The sequence below is a fragment of the Culex pipiens genome, chromosome 2 (genome assembly GCF_016801865.2).
Source record: "Culex pipiens pallens isolate TS chromosome 2, TS_CPP_V2, whole genome shotgun sequence".
NCBI lineage: Eukaryota > Metazoa > Arthropoda > Insecta > Diptera > Culicidae > Culex > Culex pipiens.
Window position 1 is genome coordinate 170759313 of NC_068938.1, and position 20161 is coordinate 170779473.

A 20161-nucleotide genomic window follows, 5' to 3' on the forward strand; every position below is an offset into this window, starting at 1 on the left:
ACCGTAAACGTAACCTTGCACCAAAGTTCTCCTACTAAAATGTAGGTGGCGAATAGAGTTTTTAGCTTTGGTTTTGGGGGCCTATAAAACGAGCGAATAGAGCATCACGAGGTTTTGCTTTCTTCGATTAATTTCACAATCATTCTACTTGAAACTACACGCTAACCATTCGATCTCAATTTTGAGATGAACGTCGCAAACCGGCTAAAAGTGAAACCACTCAACGTTGTGATGAGCAACTTGATCTCAAAATTGAGATGGGCATCTCGATCTCAAAATTGAGATGCTTTCGGTACCGGGAATATCGCCGGGAAAGCAGGAAATCGGTTCCGGAAGGTTATTAATTGATTGAATAAATGAAAATAAACCAAAACAAAAGCATTTCACTTAGTTTCTTTATTTTCATTATTTATCAATAACAGCATTTCTGATTTATAAGGATTTTTCGTTTTAAGTGCTTTGATGGGGTCGTGAAATATTTGTTCCGATGTTCCTTTCCGGGAAGACCATTAAATTTTACATAGTTCGGTTGGCTGCTGGTGCTGGCCGGAGTAACCACCCTGCTGGTACTGTCCCTGGAATGGTGCAATCGGAAATCGGCGGAGGATAGCTGCCTTGTAGCGGAAGCCTGGGCCGGGGAGGAAGTTTACGCTTGTGGTGGAGGTGGTTATCACCACCGTGATGATGCTCGACAGGGTTCATGGCCACACCACGCTCCTTTGGCCAGCAGTTACGATTCACCTTGTACTTGTGGTACGCAAGACCTGCCTTCAGGATGGGCGTGGTTCGCAGACGGCAGAACCTTCTTAGCACCGGACGGCAGTTTGATACGGGTACGCTTGCTATCCGGGTGTTATGAGCGATGACGGACGCGTAGGTTCCGGAGGTACGGGCCAGCTTGCTGGTCTTTTCTTCTTGATTGCACAAATCGTGCCAGAACAATCGGCAGAACGTTTCCGATCTGCAACCCTTCATCAAATGCTTCGGCGCTTACGCCTTCATGTCGGAATAGATGAAGCAGAAGATGGTCATGCGGTATGGGTTCCAGTCGGTGGACGGGTGCCAGAACAAGAACAATATTTACCATCACTACACGATGACTCGCCGCCGGAAGCCGTCGCAACCTCAAGGCAGCCGGGGATTGATCTCGCCGGTTCGGTGGACATGATGCGGTCGACGATGCGGTGCTTGTTAACCGTTATCTGCCAGCTGGCAATCGTTGTTTGATCGACATCGCCGGGAGCTGCACTCCGTCACTGAACTGAAAAAAAAAACAAAACAATTATGACCATTTAGTTTTCCCGGTTTTTCACCGGAGAATATCGTAACGGAAAGAGAACCGTGGATGAGAAGGATAGGTCGATTGGAGAACCTGTTAAATTCTTTGTCCACTCGATCCACCGTTTTCAATACATCCACGGTTCTCTTACCGATTTGATCTTACCCGGGGACTTCTTTGTTGTTTGATCGAACTCAGCTCATCAGCTGTCAAAACAGAAATGAAAATTTCGCTAAGTCCAAACTTTCCCGCACACCGCAAGAATATCGAAAAACAGCTAAGTGTCATCGCAAAAATTAGTTCACATTCTCCAACTCAAAATTGCGAATGTAAACAAAAGAAATTGATCTCAAAATTGAGATGACATAAGTGAACTCCTTTTTGCGACATCGATCTCAAAAATTGCGATCGCCTGGTAAGCGTGTATCCAAAGTTGATTACAACACAAAGTAATTCTTGTTGGTGTGTTCGTTCGACAAATAAAATTCATACAAGCGTGTTTTTTTCGAGTGAAAGTTTTTGATTGACGGTGAAATGGAATCTTCGGACGAAGAAAGTGAAATCGAATCCGTTTGCAGCGAAGCTGATTCAGATACAGAATCAGTGTGCTCAGAAGAAGAGGATTGTGAACCCGAAATGCAAGACATTGAGAATGGCGAAATAGAAATCGACGAGGAAGAGGAAGACAGAAGACGGAAGGCAACGACAGCATCCGGAGAATACGTCGGTAAAAAGGATTATATTTTGGTGGCGCTACTCAGCGGCTGATGCGGTGTCGATTCAGGCAAACGACGCGTTACGTGACGGTTCCCATTTGGTGTTCCCGTCCGTGTTAGGGAAGTGGTTTGCAACGCAACAATTTGCTAATGCATGAAAGTTTCAACACTATGCGAAACAAAAAGCGAATTTCGGTCAGTCCAGGGAAATCATTCTTTCGTTGGACAATAACATATTTATTCCCTTCTTTCAGGAAATTTCTACGCAATTTGAATGTTGAGTTACTTTAAGCTAGCGAGGGATCAAGCGTGATCTCAAAATAAAATGGATTTCTTTTAGTTCCACCAGTGATGTTGGACACGATTCGGTGGATAACTTTTATTCAACCGATAAAATACCGGAAATATAGTGCTTATGCGTATCTAAAATTTCATAAATCATTTACGTTTTGAAATAAAGCCCCCCTCACTCACCTCAAGTCGCCGACCCCTCGAACATCCCAACGCCGAGCAGCAAATTACGCCGCGTAAAGTGCAACGTCAGGAACGGCGTCTGCTTGGTGGGGAACGACCGCATCAGGTACGGCTCGCCGTCGCGCACGTCCGGATTGTGCGACACGTTCACGTTCTCCCCGCTGATGTCCTCACACAGCTTGCTAAAGTCCCACAGCTTGAGGCAGCAGTCGAGCCCTCCGGTGGCGAGGGCGGTTCCATCACGGCTGAAGCAGAGCGCGTGAACCGACGCGGAGTGGCCGGTGAGAGCTGCGAGCAGATGGCCGTGAGCCAGGTCCCAGATGAGCACGCGACAGTCGGCCGAACCGGTGGCCAGGTAGCGTCCGCAGATGGAGAATGCAAGTGAGTGGATGGGGGCCTTGTGGCCGGTCATCAGCCGAAGGTGGTTCCCGGTGGGGACGTCCCACAGGCGTACGGTACGATCGCTGGAGCCGGTCGCGACGTAGTTCGAGTTGGGGTGGAAAATGCAAACGTCCACGTCTGAGAGGTGGCCGGCGAAGATGCGCAGCGGCTGGTGGGAATCGGTGGACCAGAGACGGGCAGATTTGTCGTGCGAACAGCTTAGGAAGTAGTGTCCGTGAGGGGAGAAGCGAACGTCCCAAACCGGGAACTGATGACCCTTGTAGACGACCACGCAGGTCCACGTGTGCAGCGACCACAGCCGGATGGTGCAATCCTCTGAGCAAGACAGCATCATGGTCCTATCGGGGGCGAAGGCAGTCCGGTAGACTGGGCCGCTGTGGCCGTGCAGCACCCGGCTGGTCTCCGCCTTGCGATCGTCCAACATCCGGATCAGCACGTCGTCCGCGTCGCGGTCAATTTCCTTCAGCAAGTCGGCGCCCTTCATCTCCCGCAGTTTCACCGGCGAAAGTGACCAAACCTTGATTGAGGAATCCGAAAAGCCGATCGCAATCAGACTCGAGTCCTCGCAGATATCGGCGCAAGTGACGGTGTAGTTCGCGTTCAGCAGCGTGTACATACAGACGGAGGGAAGACAGTCCGGTCCCAGGTTGACCCGCTTCGAGGACTCTCGAAGTGCCTTGATCTTTTCCATCTTGTCCACGTCCTTCAACTTCGGCAGCGGAATCCGATCCAACGGCGGTGCATTTGGGTCTGTTTTGGACTTTTTCGAAAACAGCGGATCCTTTTTCGGCTTCTTTTTCTTCGGCTTATCCGGCGCATCCGGATCCATGTCGTCGTCCTCCTCTGGCGGAGCTTGAACGAGCGTTTGCACGTCCGGCTCCTTCAGCAACCCATAATAAACCTTAACCTTGTTTTCCGTGCGCCGCGCCTCCCCCACCATTGCCCCCGTCGTTGCATCGCACTGAGCCTTGTTCCGCGCCACTCCTTCATAAAGATCAAAGTAAAGATGCTCGTTAACGATGTTCAAAATCACCGACGCCTTCTTCTCGTGCAGGTGCCGCTTTAGCAGTGAAAGTGTGTCACGCGAGATCCGAATCGTAAACGAGTTCGACTTGAACGTGTCCGTCAGGTCGTTCCCGCTCATCTGGTCCTTCTTCGTTACCATCGCCAGCTTGGCCAGCTCGTCCTGGTAGTAATACTCCTGCTCCGGACCAAACTTGCTAATAAACTTCTTCGCCTGCTCCTCGTGCCCGTTGTAAACCAACTCGATGTACATGTGCACAACCACCGGATACAAAATCAGCCCCAACTCGTGCCGATAAATGTCCAACGATTCCTCCACAAACCTCCGCAAGTCCATGTAAGAATTCTCGTAAATATCCGGATCACCCTCGCTCTTGTACGCCGCCAGCACACTGTTCACATCCGCTTCCCCTGCTGCATTCTCCGGAATGTCCGACAAACTGGCCTCTTTCTTCAGCAAATCTTCCGTCCCCTAAAAAAAGCAAAACAAATCATCAAGCCACTTCCCCATACAAATCAACCAACGAAAAACTCACCTTCAAATTGTACTTTTTCAGCACAGCCAGCACGGCCAACAGGTCCGTCTTGCTTTGGGCCATGGTCGGAACGAACAGCTCACATACAATTCGTCAGGTTTAGTGGGAAAACTATTGAAAACAATTCCGAATTTTCGGCCGGATCAGCAAAACAGACGCCACCACAGCACGGAATGAAAACAAAACTGATGTGACGTTTGGAAATGTCATAGACTGGCGGATTTTAGATTGAAGCCCGCCTGGTTGGGAAAGATCCCGCTAGAAGTACAGTGGTCCTCAACCTGCTTCAACTTTTTAGAAAATTTTAAAAGGTTTCCATGATTGAATATTTCGACGCCAACATTTCAAAAAGCATCATGTACAAACCATGCGTTTTGAGAAAAACACATTTGAATGTTGAGCATCCATTTTCAATTCCCATTTTAATATAAAAGCAAAATAAGATGTTCTAATGATAACAAACGATGAAAAACGTTGCTTTTATTGATACTTGATCATCCAAATTCAATAAAACATTATTTCCGTAATTTTATTTGAGAAAAACAAACATAACTTCTTTTGAAATCACCAACGTCTATATCACCCTGCTGTCATTGAGGGGGACGCTTTGTTATGATTCGTTTTTCTTCGCCGAATGTACATGGCGCTTTGTTCATGTTGCTTTTTTTTCATCACGAGGTTCATGTAGTCTTTTGTTTGACAGGTTGACAGGGCTATATAAACAGGGACTGCTGATGGCAGAGAATTTGTTTATGTTACTTTATTTAAAATTATGATTAAACAGACTTTACTGAAGTAACTTTTGCTCATTTTTGGTGGAGAGGTAGCTTATTAGGAGTACTTTCAGAATATGCAATAACTCAGAAAGTGTCAAAATGTACATGATGCCTTTTGAAATGTTACCGTCGATTTAAAAAAATCTTAAATACCTAAATTCTTAAATTCTTAAATTCTTAAATTCTTAAATTCTTAAATTCTTAAATTCTTAAATTCTTAAATTCTTAAATTCTTAAATTCTTAAATTCTTAAATTCTTAAATTCTTAAATTCTTAAATTCTTAAATTCTTAAATTCTTAAATTCTTAAATTCTTAAATTCTTAAATTCTTAAATTCTTAAATTCTTAAATTCTTAAATTCTTAAATTCTTAAATTCTTAAATTCTTAAATTCTTAAATTCTTAAATTCTTAAATTCTTAAATTCTTAAATTCTTAAATTCTTAAATTCTTAAATTCTTAAATTCTTAAATTCTTAAATTCTTAAATTCTTAAATTCTTAAATTCTTAAATTCTTAAATTCTTAAATTCTTAAATTCTTAAATTCTTAAATTCTTAAATTCTTAAATTCTTAAATTCTTAAATTCTTAAATTCTTAAATTCTTAAATTCTTAAATTCTTAAATTCTTAAATTCTTAAATTCTTAAATTCTTAAATTCTTAAATTCTTAAATTCTTAAATTCTTAAATTCTTAAATTCTTAAATTCTTAAATTCTTAAATTCTTAAATTCTTAAATTCTTAAATTCTTAAATTCTTAAATTCTTAAATTCTTAAATTCTTAAATTCTTAAATTCTTAAATTCTTAAATTCTTAAATTCTTAAATTCTTAAATTCTTAAATTCTTAAATTCTTAAATTCTTAAATTCTTAAATTCTTAAATTCTTAAATTCTTAAATTCTTAAATTCTTAAATTCTTAAATTCTTAAATTCTTAAATTCTTAAATTCTTAAATTCTTAAATTCTTAAATTCTTAAATTCTTAAATTCTTAAATTCTTAAATTCTTAAATTCTTAAATTCTTAAATTCTTAAATTCTTAAATTCTTAAATTCTTAAATTCTTAAATTCTTAAATTCTTAAATTCTTAAATTCTTAAATTCTTAAATTCTTAAATTCTTAAATTCTTAAATTCTTAAATTCTTAAATTCTTAAATTCTTAAATTCTTAAATTCTTAAATTCTTAAATTCTTAAATTCTTAAATTCTTAAATTCTTAAATTCTTAAATTCTTAAATTCTTAAATTCTTAAATTCTTAAATTCTTAAATTCTTAAATTCTTAAATTCTTAAATTCTTAAATTCTTAAATTCTTAAATTCTTAAATTCTTAAATTCTTAAATTCTTAAATTCTTAAATTCTTAAATTCTTAAATTCTTAAATTCTTAAATTCTTAAATTCTTAAATTCTTAAATTCTTAAATTCTTAAATTCTTAAATTCTTAAATTCTTAAATTCTTAAATTCTTAAATTCTTAAATTCTTAAATTCTTAAATTCTTAAATTCTTAAATTCTTAAATTCTTAAATTCTTAAATTCTTAAATTCTTAAATTCTTAAATTCTTAAATTCTTAAATTCTTAAATTCTTAAATTCTTAAATTCTTAAATTCTTAAATTCTTAAATTCTTAAATTCTTAAATTCTTAAATTCTTAAATTCTTAAATTCTTAAATTCTTAAATTCTTAAATTCTTAAATTCTTAAATTCTTAAATTCTTAAATTCTTAAATTCTTAAATTCTTAAATTCTTAAATTCTTAAATTCTTAAATTCTTAAATTCTTAAATTCTTAAATTCTTAAATTCTTAAATTCTTAAATTCTTAAATTCTTAAATTCTTAAATTCTTAAATTCTTAAATTCTTAAATTCTTAAATTCTTAAATTCTTAAATTCTTAAATTCTTAAATTCTTAAATTCTTAAATTCTTAAATTCTTAAATTCTTAAATTCTTAAATTCTTAAATTCTTAAATTCTTAAATTCTTAAATTCTTAAATTCTTAAATTCTTAAATTCTTAAATTCTTAAATTCTTAAATTCTTAAATTCTTAAATTCTTAAATTCTTAAATTCTTAAATTCTTAAATTCTTAAATTCTTAAATTCTTAAATTCTTAAATTCTTAAATTCTTAAATTCTTAAATTCTTAAATTCTTAAATTCTTAAATTCTTAAATTCTTAAATTCTTAAATTCTTAAATTCTTAAATTCTTAAATTCTTAAATTCTTAAATTCTTAAATTCTTAAATTCTTAAATTCTTAAATTCTTAAATTCTTAAATTCTTAAATTCTTAAATTCTTAAATTCTTAAATTCTTAAATTCTTAAATTCTTAAATTCTTAAATTCTTAAATTCTTAAATTCTTAAATTCTTAAATTCTTAAATTCTTAAATTCTTAAATTCTTAAATTCTTAAATTCTTAAATTCTTAAATTCTTAAATTCTTAAATTCTTAAATTCTTAAATTCTTAAATTCTTAAATTCTTAAATTCTTAAATTCTTAAATTCTTAAATTCTTAAATTCTTAAATTCTTAAATTCTTAAATTCTTAAATTCTTAAATTCTTAAATTCTTAAATTCTTAAATTCTTAAATTCTTAAATTCTTAAATTCTTAAATTCTTAAATTCTTAAATTCTTAAATTCTTAAATTCTTAAATTCTTAAATTCTTAAATTCTTAAATTCTTAAATTCTTAAATTCTTAAATTCTTAAATTCTTAAATTCTTAAATTCTTAAATTCTTAAATTCTTAAATTCTTAAATTCTTAAATTCTTAAATTCTTAAATTCTTAAATTCTTAAATTCTTAAATTCTTAAATTCTTAAATTCTTAAATTCTTAAATTCTTAAATTCTTAAATTCTTAAATTCTTAAATTCTTAAATTCTTAAATTCTTAAATTCTTAAATTCTTAAATTCTTAAATTCTTAAATTCTTAAATTCTTAAATTCTCAAATTCTTAAATTCTTAAATTCTTAAATTCTTAAATTCTTAAATTCTTAAATTCTCAAATTCTTAAATTCTTAAATTCTTAAATTCTTAAATTCTTAAATTCTTAAATTCTTAAATTCTTAAATTCTTAAATTCTTAAATTCTTAAATTCTTAAATTCTTAAATTCTTAAATTCTTAAATTCTTAAATTCTTAAATTCTTAAATTCTTAAATTCTTAAATTCTTAAATTCTTAAATTCTTAAATTCTTAAATTCTTAAATTCTTAAATTCTTAAATTCTTAAATTCTTAAATTCTTAAATTCTTAAATTCTTAAATTCTTAAATTCTTAAATTCTTAAATTCTTAAATTCTTAAATTCTTAAATTCTTAAATTCTTAAATTCTTAAATTCTTAAATTCTTAAATTCTTAAATTCTTAAATTCTTAAATTCTTAAATTCTTAAATTCTTAAATTCTTAAATTCTTAAATTCTTAAATTCTTAAATTCTTAAATTCTTAAATTCTTAAATTCTTAAATTCTTAAATTCTTAAATTCTTAAATTCTTAAATTCTTAAATTCTTAAATTCTTAAATTCTTAAATTCTTAAATTCTTAAATTCTTAAATTCTTAAATTCTTAAATTCTTAAATTCTTAAATTCTTAAATTCTTAAATTCTTAAATTCTTAAATTCTTAAATTCTTAAATTCTTAAATTCTTAAATTCTTAAATTCTTAAATTCTTAAATTCTTAAGTTCTTAAATTCTTAAATTCTTAAATTCTTAAATTCTTAAATTCTTAAATTCTTAAATTCTTAAATTCTTAAATTCTTAAATTCTTAAATTCTTAAATTCTTAAATTCTTAAATTCTTAAATTCTTAAATTGGGTCCTAAAATGAAGTTTAAATTTGTGATATTATTGCTCATAACGATAAAGCTTATTTTTCTGAGGACAATAACCCTTTGAACGACCGCAAAGGATTTAAAATGGATTTTTAATTCAATTTAAAAAAAAATTAACTTCACGGTCCATCTTAACAGAAAAGGTCCTACTTGACAGCTCGTTCCAAGGGGACCACAGTTGATCCATCGAAAAAATGTTGTCTTTCCAATAGTTTTTTTTTTGCATTAAGATGAAAAAAAGTGATCACAAATGGTTTTTTTTATCGTGTCTTTTACCGTTGTACATGAAAATTTACATAGGGCTTTAGTACCCAATTCTTAAATTCTTAAATTCTTACATTCTTAAATTCTTACATTCTTAAATTCATAAAAACTTAAAAAAAAATGTCTACTCACAATCAAATCAAATCACTTTAGAGCATATTTGATGTCACAGATTAGATAGACTCCCAAATTTTGAGATGGTATTCGGACTTCGGATTATCAAATATTTATCGACTGTATTTATTTGTTTTATCTTAGAGGCTTTAAATTTTTTGATTTTGAAATTTTGAAATTTTTGATTATTTTGAATTTCGAAATATGCACCAAACTTCATTTTCCGTGCAGGCGGGCTTGATCGTCCAACTCCTGTTGACAAAACATTGGCGCGCGCGCTTCAACTTCTGTCAATCGCGTGTTTCTGTCATACGACTGCTGTTTGTGTTCAAGAGTTTGAAAATTCCGCGGCCGGTTCCGGGATGATCCAATCGGAAACGACCCGAGCGGCCCAGGTGAAGGGCCGATTTTTGCGCGAGTACTCGATCAAGGTGGTGGACGAGTGGTTGACCGGGTGCGTTACGTTTGGCCTGCAGGAAAATCCAAAGATCTCGAACGATGCGTTGTTCCAGTTCGCGTTTGACCAGTGGCTGCTGGCGGATCTGTGCGAGGTGGGAGTTTCGACGCTGCCGGAGGTCGGGGGCGAGGGTGGTGGGTTTGTGACGTTGGGTGGGAAGTACGCGGTGCAGTTGAACTACTTGGTGGACATTTCGGAACCGTGCTACGATCAGTTGAGGAATTTGTACAATAAGAAGCTGGACGAGGCGGATGACGAGATTCAGATGAGGAAGAACCTGGCTCAGCACGTGAAGAAGAAGCGGATGTTGAAGCTGGAGATGAGTGATGGGCGGAAGACCGTTGTTGGGATGGAGCACAGTCCGATAGCGGCGTTGAGTACGAAGATTCCGCCGGGGACGAAGATGCTGTTGATGGGACCGATACGATGTATCAATAAGGTTTTGTTTTTGGAACCGAAGAATGTAAGGGTTTTGGGTGGTGAGGTGGACACGCTGCTGATTACGAATGCCTTTGAGAATGTTTTGCTTAGGGCGCTTGGGAAAGAGTTGAATCCGGATCCGAAGACCGAGTACGAGGAGGTGGTCGTCGTGGAGAAGACCCGGAACGCTAACTACGCAACCATTCCTACGGTACCGATGGTGTATTCGTCGCCGGGCAAGCCAAAGGCCATTAGCAGCCGACAGGGTAACGACGATTGGGAGGACGACATGCTGCTCGGCATCAACCTGGAAGCGATTGAGGGAAGTGCTGGGCAAAAGGCCAAACCGCCCGAGCAGGTCCACACCATCAGCACGCTGATGGATGACGACGATGCCGACTTGGAGATCATCAACCTTCCCGAGGAAGAGATCATGAATCACCAGGTCTCGTCGACGAAAACTTCGCAACCTTCTCCAAAAGCACCTCCCAAGCGAGCGCCCCCAATCCGACTGCCGTCCTTCGACGGTCCCGACGACGACATCGACGCCATGGAAGCACTCGAGAACGAAATCCGAGCAGAGCAACGCAACAACTGCGAAGAACCTCCCCCAACGCCGTCAACCGCTCCACAGCTAGCGAAACGACCTCGAATAGCTTCCCCAGCGGTGGTCTCGAGCCAGCAACCGTCGACGAGCAGCAAAAACTTTGACGACAAGTGCACCGTTTCGGCGCTGTTCGACGACGACGACGACAGTCTGGAAGCGTTCGAACTCCGGCTCAAATCCCCCGCCATAGAAAGTGACGACCTGCTCTCACCCCGCTATCGGTTCCAAATCGAGGGACACAGTCTCGTTACGGTGAACCAGATCAACCAACTGCCGGACGCGGATCGTAACGATCGAACGTTTGTCGTGTTTGGCGAAGTGATGGACGTGTTTGAGCGGGTTCGAGTGAGCGGAGGGCAGTGGAAGTTGGGCGTGCAGATTTCGGACCGGTCGGAGCGGATGCTGTCGGTGAGGTTCCACACGGACGTGATTTCCGGGATGGTCGGGCACGATGGGGTTGCGATGGAGACGATGAAGCGGGATAGGAGCGAGGAAGGGTTGAAGCGGTTGCAGGAGGTGAGCAAATTGGAAGTCTTGATACGATGTTCAAAAATATCTAATCGACTTCCCTCCACAGATTCTGATCCGGTTCAAAAACAACCTCTGCGAGCTTCGCTCGTTCATGCGCGTCCAGTACGATCGCAGCGGTGACATCCCGTTCGTAACGGAACTTTACGAGTACACCGCCCCCCGGCAGGCCACCCTCAAGGCAAAAGTCACACGCGAAAGGTCAACCGCCCACCTGCTGGAAGTTTTACCTCCGGACTGTGATATCGTCAAAAGGTAAGTCGAACGCTCGTTGTTTTTACTGTTTTTTGTATTGTAGTTGTCTCTGGTCTCTGGAAATATATACAGATTGTCGGATTTCTTGTAAAACCATTCTCTTACATGCTAGTAAGGTCGTCTTAATCACAATTTGTGTTTGTCTAAAAAAGTGGATCTTCGAAATCTCCCTCGTTTGATTTGTACCTAAGTCTAAGCTCACAGCTCCCAACCACTCTCTAGTTAACGACTTTCCGCTGGCTCCACCGGTTTGAACATGACCAGCTTGAACTGCTCGTACGTGATCCACATAATCACGTTCCACGAAACGAGTCTCGCAAACGAAGGCACGAATCCCTTGTAGAACGCCAAAAATCCCTCCTTCCTCCCCATCTTGATGGCACACTCAACAACCCCCCGGTACTGTCCCTTCGGGGAGTTCATGTACCGCGTCTTGACCACGTCCACCGGCGAGGCCACCACCGTCGCGGCAAACCCAGCAATTACCGCCGCCGAAAAGTGCAACCGCACGTCATTCGGAATGGCCGTATACTGCAGCAGACAGTCCTTCACCACGTCGTAGCACACAATCTCCGCCACGTTGATGATCGCGTTCCGGCCAATGTTGGGCAGGGCGCCCTTCCACAGACCGCGCGCACCCTCCTCGCGGCCAATCGTCCGGTACGCTTGAAGCGTCGAAGTGTACCGACGGCCCGTCGAGGAGCGCGTTGCCGCCTGGAAGCGCACCTTGACCACGTCCGTCGGGTGGGCTAGCATGACCGCGAGGCCACCGGTGGTCAGGCCGGCGCAGATGCGCGTGAAGATTTGAAGGCCGGCTTCGTTTTCTGCGGAAGGAAGGGAGAGAGGAAATTAAATTAATATATATTTTTTTAAATTGAAATGCCAAATTGAAAAATAGTTTTTTTTAAGGTGACATATCCTAACAAATACGTCAACTTTGCCCAAGACACCAAATCGATAAGAAAATACGTTCTTAAGATACAGATTTTTGAATACATACTTGAATGTCATCTTTGGCCATAGAAAAAGTACATGCAAAGATTCATACAAATCAATAATACACCAAAAATATTCCTTTTCCAAAGTCTCATTAGATTGCTCAAGGAGCTATTACACTACGGCAAACAAACTCGCTCTTTATGACAGTTTTCCAGTTAGGCAAACAAAGCAGGCAGCTTTGTTTGTTCACCTGGATTTGTTTGAACAAACGTCAGCCTGCATAAATTTTGCCTTGTTTGCGGCAAACCGTCAAACACGAAAAAGTGCAAGTTTGTTTCTTTGTTTGCGGTAGTGTAATAGCTCCTTCAGTTGCCAAAATATTATCATGCAGTTCAAAAATAAAGGGATGACTATTAGGAGACACTGAGAAAAATCCCACTTTTCACTAAATTTCAAATCTAGGAGGCTTTATCTCAGCAAACACCCAGTCAGTTTTAATTGAACTAACTATAAAATTATCTGAATAAAAAAAATTAAAAAAAAATATTAGCTTCTCGAACAAATTTTTTTTGTGGAAGGTCCATAGGGTTTCTCCTTAAAACATATTTTTTATTAAATAAATATTAACATTTTTTCGTAAATTTAAGCCAAAAATGCCTATAACTTGAAAACTTGAAAAAAGTCTCGAAAATAGAACAACAGGAACAAACCATAAGCTACTAAAAAAAAAAAAACAAAAAGGATCAGAAAATCTTTTTTCAAGAGCTCGGAAAGAATTCAAAAGTCCATATAACAACCGATCAAGAAACGATTTTTTTTTCTTAAGCGGTAAATAATTATGATTTTCTGATTTGAATGTTACTGAAAATTACTAACGTTGAAATATTTTTTTATTCGCTTTTAAAGTTAATAATATTAAAAATCCAGAATTACCTCATAAGGCCGAATTTAAAAACAAAGAATCTTGAAATGCAGAAGATTAAAATGAAGGATTTTGTTTGTAGCTCAAAACTATGTAAAACAGAAGGGAATGCCATGAAAGTAATTATTTTATTTTATGGCAAAAACAACGCATAAGTTTGAAATTCAATTCAATAATAGTTTGAATGAATTCATTTGAAAGAAATTAAATTGCGAAATCCTAAAATTCAAATTTAAAAAAAATCAAGAAAGTGTTAATTTGTAATTTGAAAATTAAAAAATTCAAAAATTCAGAAACTTAAAATTGAAAAAAAAACAAATAAACGAAAAATCCAAAAAGCAAAAATTTAAGTCAGAAAAAATCGAAAATTGTTAAAACTATGGATACGAAATTTTAAAATACAGTTCGTACTAGATTATCCGAAGTTCTAGTCAAAATTTCACAGTGTATAATCAAATTTTACAAATTTAGAATTTTAGAATAGTTTTAATAGTTTTAATAATTAAAAATTTAGAGTTTTAGAATTTTAAAATATTAGAGTTGTAGAATTTTAGAATTCTAGAGTTTTAGAATTTTAGAATTTTATACAGTATGTAAAAAAAGTATTTACACCCCTTGGGCACTATGCACATTTTGTGATGAAACATGTAAAAAATTTAAAGTTTGACAGGAACCTAGTACTACGTTTTGTTCAGAAACTCATGCCAAACATTTTGCTACAAAAAGCTCATGAAAAGATGATTTCTATAAAAAGTTATATAACAAATACTATTACGAAAATAAAAAAGGTGCAAAAAAAGTTTGTACACCTTTCGAAAAATTAACATAAATAATGTTATTTGTTGACAAATCACCATAAATCCAGTCTCCCAACTCCAAATAGGCATCCTTGACTGATTAAAAAAAGAATTTGGATTGAATATAAAGTTTACTAACTACTTAGTATAAAAGTTTATATAACTCTGGAAATTCTATATAAAACTTATCAAAACTTAATTTTGCAAACTTTTAATTCAACTAAATGTCAATATATTACCATATAATTGCTAAATAAACATTTTGGAGTGGGTATAACACCGTTTTGGGGGTATTTGTATCGATAGAATAGATTTTTCGTTGGAATTTCGTACCAACCGGAATTACGTCGTAGGAAAATCCGCCGGCATCCGAACCGGTCCACGATTCACAAGTCAACCTATGTGGAATCGGAAAGGGCATAAAATTTCCGATCTTTTGATACCCAAACATCTAGGTTTTCTTCAAAACCTACGTTTTTAAATACCTAAGCAAAAACGTTGTTATGGTTTCGTTTGAGCAACCTGCCAAAAATGTATGGAATTTCGTAATTTTTGTTCTCGTGGATCAAACTTACTTTTTGCCCAGGTATTTAAAAACGTAGGTTTTAAAGAAAACCTAGATGTTTGGGTATCATAAGATCGGAAATTTTATGCCCTTTCCGATTCCACATAGGTTGACTTGTGAATCGTGGACCGGTTCGGATGCCGGCGGATTTTCCTACGACGTAATTCCGGGTTGGTACGAAATTCCAACAAAAAATCTATTCTATCGATACAAATACCCCCAAAACGGTGTTATACCCACTCCAAAATGTTTATTTAGCAATTATATGGTAATATATTGACATTTAGTTGAATTAAAAGTTTGCAAAATTAAGTTTAGATAAGTTTTATATAGAATTTCCAGAGTTATATAAACTTTTATACTAAGTAGTTAGTAAACTTTACATTCAATCCAAATTCTTTTTTTAATCAGTCAAGGATGCCTATTTGGAGTTGGGAGACTGGATTTATGGTGATTTGTCAACAAATAACATTATTTATGTTAATTTTTCGAAAGGTGTACATACTTTTTTTGCACCTTTTTTATTTTCGTAATAGTATTTGTTATATAACTTTTTATAGAAATCATCTTTTCATGAGATTTTTGTAGCAAAATGTTTGGCATGAGTTTTTGAACAAAACGTAGTACTAGGTTCCTGTCAAACTTTAAATTTTTTACATGTTTCATCACAAAATGTGCATAGTGCCCAAGGGGTGTAAATACTTTTTTTACATACTGTAATTTTAGAATTTTAGAGTTTTAAATTTTTAAAATATTTAATTTTTTAATTTTTTTTTATTTTAGAATTTTAATAAATAGAATTTTGAAATTTTAGGACTTTTGATTTTAAGAACTTTATAAATAAAATTTTAAAATTTTAAAACTCTTGATTTTAAGAATTTTATAATTTTAAATTTTAGAATCTATTTTTTCTTAAATTTTATCGTTTTGTTACATGATTTTTAACTTTTTTAGCTTTTGAATTAATACTTTTTCAATTTATTTCTGAATCGCGATCACGAAAAGACAGTGCAACTTTTCTTGTCCATGTTTTTTTCCGAGCTCCGTACTTAGCTCATAGTTTTACTTTAAAGCTATTTTTTTACTTTTTATGTTTTAAAGCTACCAAATAGTGCGTCCATCCCGGGAATTCCCGGGACAAAAATCCCGGGATTTTTCCAAAACCGGGAATTCCCGAATCCCGGGATATTCTATAATTTGTCCCGGGAATTCCCTAAATTGAAAAAAATATCATATTTTGGTCTGGAAATTAAGATTTGGTTGTGAAAATAGTAGAACAATAAAATGAATTAAAATTTGTAATCAGCAAATCTCAGCATTAAATTGGCTTTTTAGGAAAAAATATTATAATTTTAATTAACAGGTCCGCAAAATGCCAAGTGCTTTAAATTTGTGTCTTTTTTATTTTATTTTTTTTTAACTGGATATATTTACGTATATTTTCGATTTTAAATTTGAAAAAAAAACAATCTCATCAAATAATTTATAATCAAACACCGGCATCTGGGGCAAATAAGTACAAATGTAACGAATAAAGACAGCTATTAAAGCAAAAAATAATGACGTTTTAGATGACTTCGGTTAAAACAGGAACAGAACAAAACAATTTGTACTTCCAAATGTATTGCTCTAAAACCTCCTGTATCTATTTAGACTGTAATTCTGATTTTCCCTCGGTTGGCGGTAGTAACTTGAAGATAATTTGTAAAATATGTATTATATAAAACAATGAATTCAAAACTTATCTAAAATTTTACATTGACTGGTATCATTTTATTTATGGTGCTTTTTTGTTTTTTAGACATATAAAATAATTTTTTTAAGCTGTTTTAGTCATGTCATATAAAAATATATATAAAAGACAAAAATATAAAAGAATTCCAGAGTTTTTTTTAATAGGTCCTATAAACAAATGGAAGACAAAAGCTTATTGGACCTTTTCAACAAAAACTCAAGAATTATGTAATTTGATTCGCAAATCAAAAAAAAAGTAATCATACAGGAATTAAAAATAGTAGTTGATATAAAATCCTAAACACCACAAAGACAAAAAAAAATTACTTTTAGGCTATTTTAAAACTGTCGTCTTTGTTTAGATTGAAGTGAGGATTATCACCATTTGATATTATTAAGCTAATTCTATGATTTTAAGCTTGAAAACATAACAAATATAATGAAACATATATTTTATTACTGACTCAAAAATTTCCCGGGATCCCGGGAATTCCCGGGATTCCAAAAATATTTTTCCCGTTTCCCGGGAAATTCAAAACCCGGGAAAATTGGACGCCCTACTACCAAATCTAGGGAAAAGATACCTTTTTTTTAAATGTATTTTTGATTGTTCTGATCATAGTTCTAACTCAATAACTACGTCTAAAATTTCAAATCGCAATATTAAAGGTCAAAATAATTTCGAAGAGCAAGAATTGGCTTGATTACTAGTAAATAGTCATACAAATTAAAAGATATAAAAAAAAATTAAGTGCAAAACGACAATCGGGGCCTAGAAAAATGGCCCATACTACACATCTTTTAAATCAAGTTTTTTTCCATTCCATAAAGTTTAAAGTAATTTCCTTTCTCCTAACAAAAAAGCAAGACTTCTTTCCAGTTTTGAATTCTTCAAACAATAGGAACTTTAAAACAGACTTGATTAGTTTAGTGCCGTTCTATCACAATTTCAGATATATTTTCTCAATATTTTAATGCGGAAAAGTTGAAAAAAATGTTCTAGATTTTGTGAAATTCCCGGGAAATTCATAAAAATCCCGGGAAAATTTTTTGACTGTTAATTCCAGGATTTTTTCACGAATAGGTTATTTTTTTCCGCTCTAGGAAAGCTAGTTTCTTTGGATATAGGAATTCATAAACAAAGTTTCAATCCAAATCAGTTATCCAGATTTTTCAGCGAAGATGGTACACGCCCGAAATGTCAAAATAACGCAGTGGTACAGTCATCCCACATATTCGGAACACCCACAAATTCGGAACACTTTTGTGGTAATTTGTCAATAGAATGCAAAATGCAAATTTTCTGCCGACCCTGCTATTTTTAGGGCCTTTATTTGGTCATTCTTTTGCAATTTCACTAGTAAAAGTAATAATTTTAACAAAAACTGCATTTCAAAACTATTTTATCCAGAGCACCAAAACACTGCCTCCAAATTGCCTGTTCCATGATTGTGGGATGTTATTGTGTCTCCCACAATTGTGGAACACCTGAATTTAACTGATATTTTCACAAAAAAGTTATCAGACCATTCATATAACATTACTAAGCATGAGTTTCGTTGATTTCATAGTGCAAAGTCATTATTTTGTAAAAAATATGTACTCCTGGAGAGAAAAAAAAGTTTGTTTACATCCGTAAGAAAAAAGTGTTCCGAATTTGTGGATTTCCAGGGTCAATGTTTTTCTTCGAAATCTTGATATAAAACGTAAAAATGTACAGCCGGTCTATACATCAATCGAAAGATCGCAAGAAAAGCTTTCACATGAAGGTAAAAGCAAATCATTATGTTCAATTTTCGATTTTATATGATTTGTTGAACATTGGCCGATCTGTAAACTGTTCCGAATATGAGGGATGACTGTACCAACATTACGAAAAGGGTGCCATGGCATGACAGTCACACTTTTTTTAACGCTTCGATTAAAAATGTGGATATGAAGAAATGTCGATTTGCAAAAATGTAGAGGATTACTAAATTTCTTCCCTAAATTGTAAAACAACTCACCTTTAATAATCGACGCGTAGAACGTCTTAACGCTGTCGTACAGCCCCAGTCGAATCGACGAGAAGCACATCTGGCGCTGCAGTCCGGCGGAGAGTCCATTGTACAACGTCCGGAAGCCTTCCTGGCGTGTGATGGTGGTGATGGTCCCGACGAGCCCCCGGTACTGGACGTGCTGGACCAAATTGATTGACGGGTTGAGCTTCAGCGATGAGATGCCGGATGCCGTGGGCTTCAGTGCTGCCGAGGGGGCCGGTTGCTCTCCTTGGATCTTTGTGGGAAGAGGAGAAGAAAGTGATGATGAGTACAATGTATTAATAGCTATATGGGTGATAAGATTGTTTAATGGGATCTCTGGGTTATCTACCGAAGTGATTTTGGGGTTGCAACGCAAAAAGTTCGTCAAAACAACTATTTGATCGGTTGAGGCGTAACTTGCGTTGAACCAATGCTCCACAATCGCCTAATCCGATCAACCTTGACGAAAATTCAGTGAAATCAGCTGCCAAATAAATAATTGTAAATCGAGTCAACCTCTTCTGCTGAACAAAACGCAGTAACGCTTGGCCAGTTGAGGATGACGACGATGAACCATGAACCGGTCGTCCGCCACTTCTCTACCAACTAGATCTATGTATCGTGATTCGTGTGTAGTCGATCGAGGTACAACGTCATCGGTCCAAAGTCCAAAGATCGCAGCGCCGGCAAAGTCCAAACAGCTGATCGACTCAACTGCTCACAGCCTCGCTGTATGATTGAGCGGTTTGCATAAAAGATATTCCTCACGTGGAAAGGGGTACGGAGGAAGGCGTCGCGACGCCGAGTGCACGAAGCCGGTAACAGGTCTGTTCAACTGGTTCAACAACGATTGCCCTCTCTGCTTGGACTTGGAATTGCAGGGGGGATCACTTTGGAAAACAAAAACATAAAAATACAAAAAAGCAGAAATTCAACAAAAATTAAGTCAAGCTTGAAATATCACAATCAGTAATGAAGAATAAAAAACAACTTGAAAGTTAAAAAAAAACAAAACTAAATAAACAAACAATTAATAGGCTACATCTCGCCTTATTAGTTCGTTGTTCGATGGACTTTGGGCTGTGTCCCTTCGAATCAAAGAGAGTAGAGAGGCCAAACATCGCGCCCGTTCATTGATGACTATTGCTGTGTTGACTTGCTCACTTAATGCACCGCGAGCTAGGTCACTTCTGTTGGCCCTTTTGCCGGGTATAACTTGGAATGACTTATTTTGCGCTACATATAGAGTTTCACTCTCTCTCGATCGTAACCGCGCGTGGGTTTGTTGTTGTTTAGGTACAAAGTTCAGATTTGCTGGCGATTGTAGAGTCCTTTGTGATGGCATAAATAGTAAACTATCAGTCTGATAGTACAATCTGATGTCTTTTCGATTTGTGGGTACGTTTGCACAGTAAGCACACGCAGAAAAATATGTTGTACGATTAGCTTGTACGAGGTTTGACTCAACAAAATTTTTGTTGAATATAATCAACGCAGATTTTGCGTTGAAACAAACCTTGAA

General features: G+C 35.9%; 3 protein-coding genes and 1 pseudogene across 4 annotated transcripts in view; 1 reads left to right on the plus strand and 3 right to left on the minus strand.

Moving 5' to 3' along the window:
- The window catches only part of LOC120428057 (prolow-density lipoprotein receptor-related protein 1), a 497901-nt gene that overhangs the window by 377375 nt on the left and 100365 nt on the right, over positions 1-20161 (minus strand). The window lies entirely within an intron of this gene.
- Positions 206-1679, minus strand: LOC128092776 (60S ribosomal protein L8-like; annotated as a pseudogene).
- On the minus strand, positions 2342-4612 carry LOC120426864 (transcription initiation factor TFIID subunit 5). The gene is made up of 2 exons (XM_039591668.2): positions 4431-4612; positions 2342-4366 (listed from the first exon to the last, which is right to left on the minus strand). The coding sequence occupies exons 1-2, from the start codon at positions 4491-4493 to the stop codon at positions 2471-2473; spliced, it is 1959 nt and encodes a 652-aa protein (XP_039447602.1). The 5' UTR covers positions 4494-4612; the 3' UTR covers positions 2342-2470.
- On the plus strand, positions 9725-11754 carry LOC120426858 (recQ-mediated genome instability protein 1-like). Its single transcript, XM_039591661.2, has 2 exons — positions 9725-11394; positions 11456-11754. The coding sequence occupies exons 1-2, from the start codon at positions 9757-9759 to the stop codon at positions 11663-11665; spliced, it is 1848 nt and encodes a 615-aa protein (XP_039447595.1). The 5' UTR covers positions 9725-9756; the 3' UTR covers positions 11666-11754.

Coding starts and splice junctions, on each gene's coding strand:
- LOC120426858 (XM_039591661.2), top strand. CDS start 9,757: ATGATCCAATCGGAAACGACCCGAGCGGCCCAGGTGAAGGGCCGATTT. Junction 11,395..11,455: donor GGTTGAAGCGGTTGCAGGAG/GTGAGCAAATTG, acceptor TTCCCTCCACAG/ATTCTGATCCGGTTCAAAAA.
- LOC120426864 (XM_039591668.2), bottom strand. CDS start 4,493: ATGGCCCAAAGCAAGACGGACCTGTTGGCCGTGCTGGCTGTGCTGAAA. Junction 4,367..4,430: donor TGAAAAAGTACAATTTGAAG/GTGAGTTTTTCG, acceptor TGCTTTTTTTAG/GGGACGGAAGATTTGCTGAA.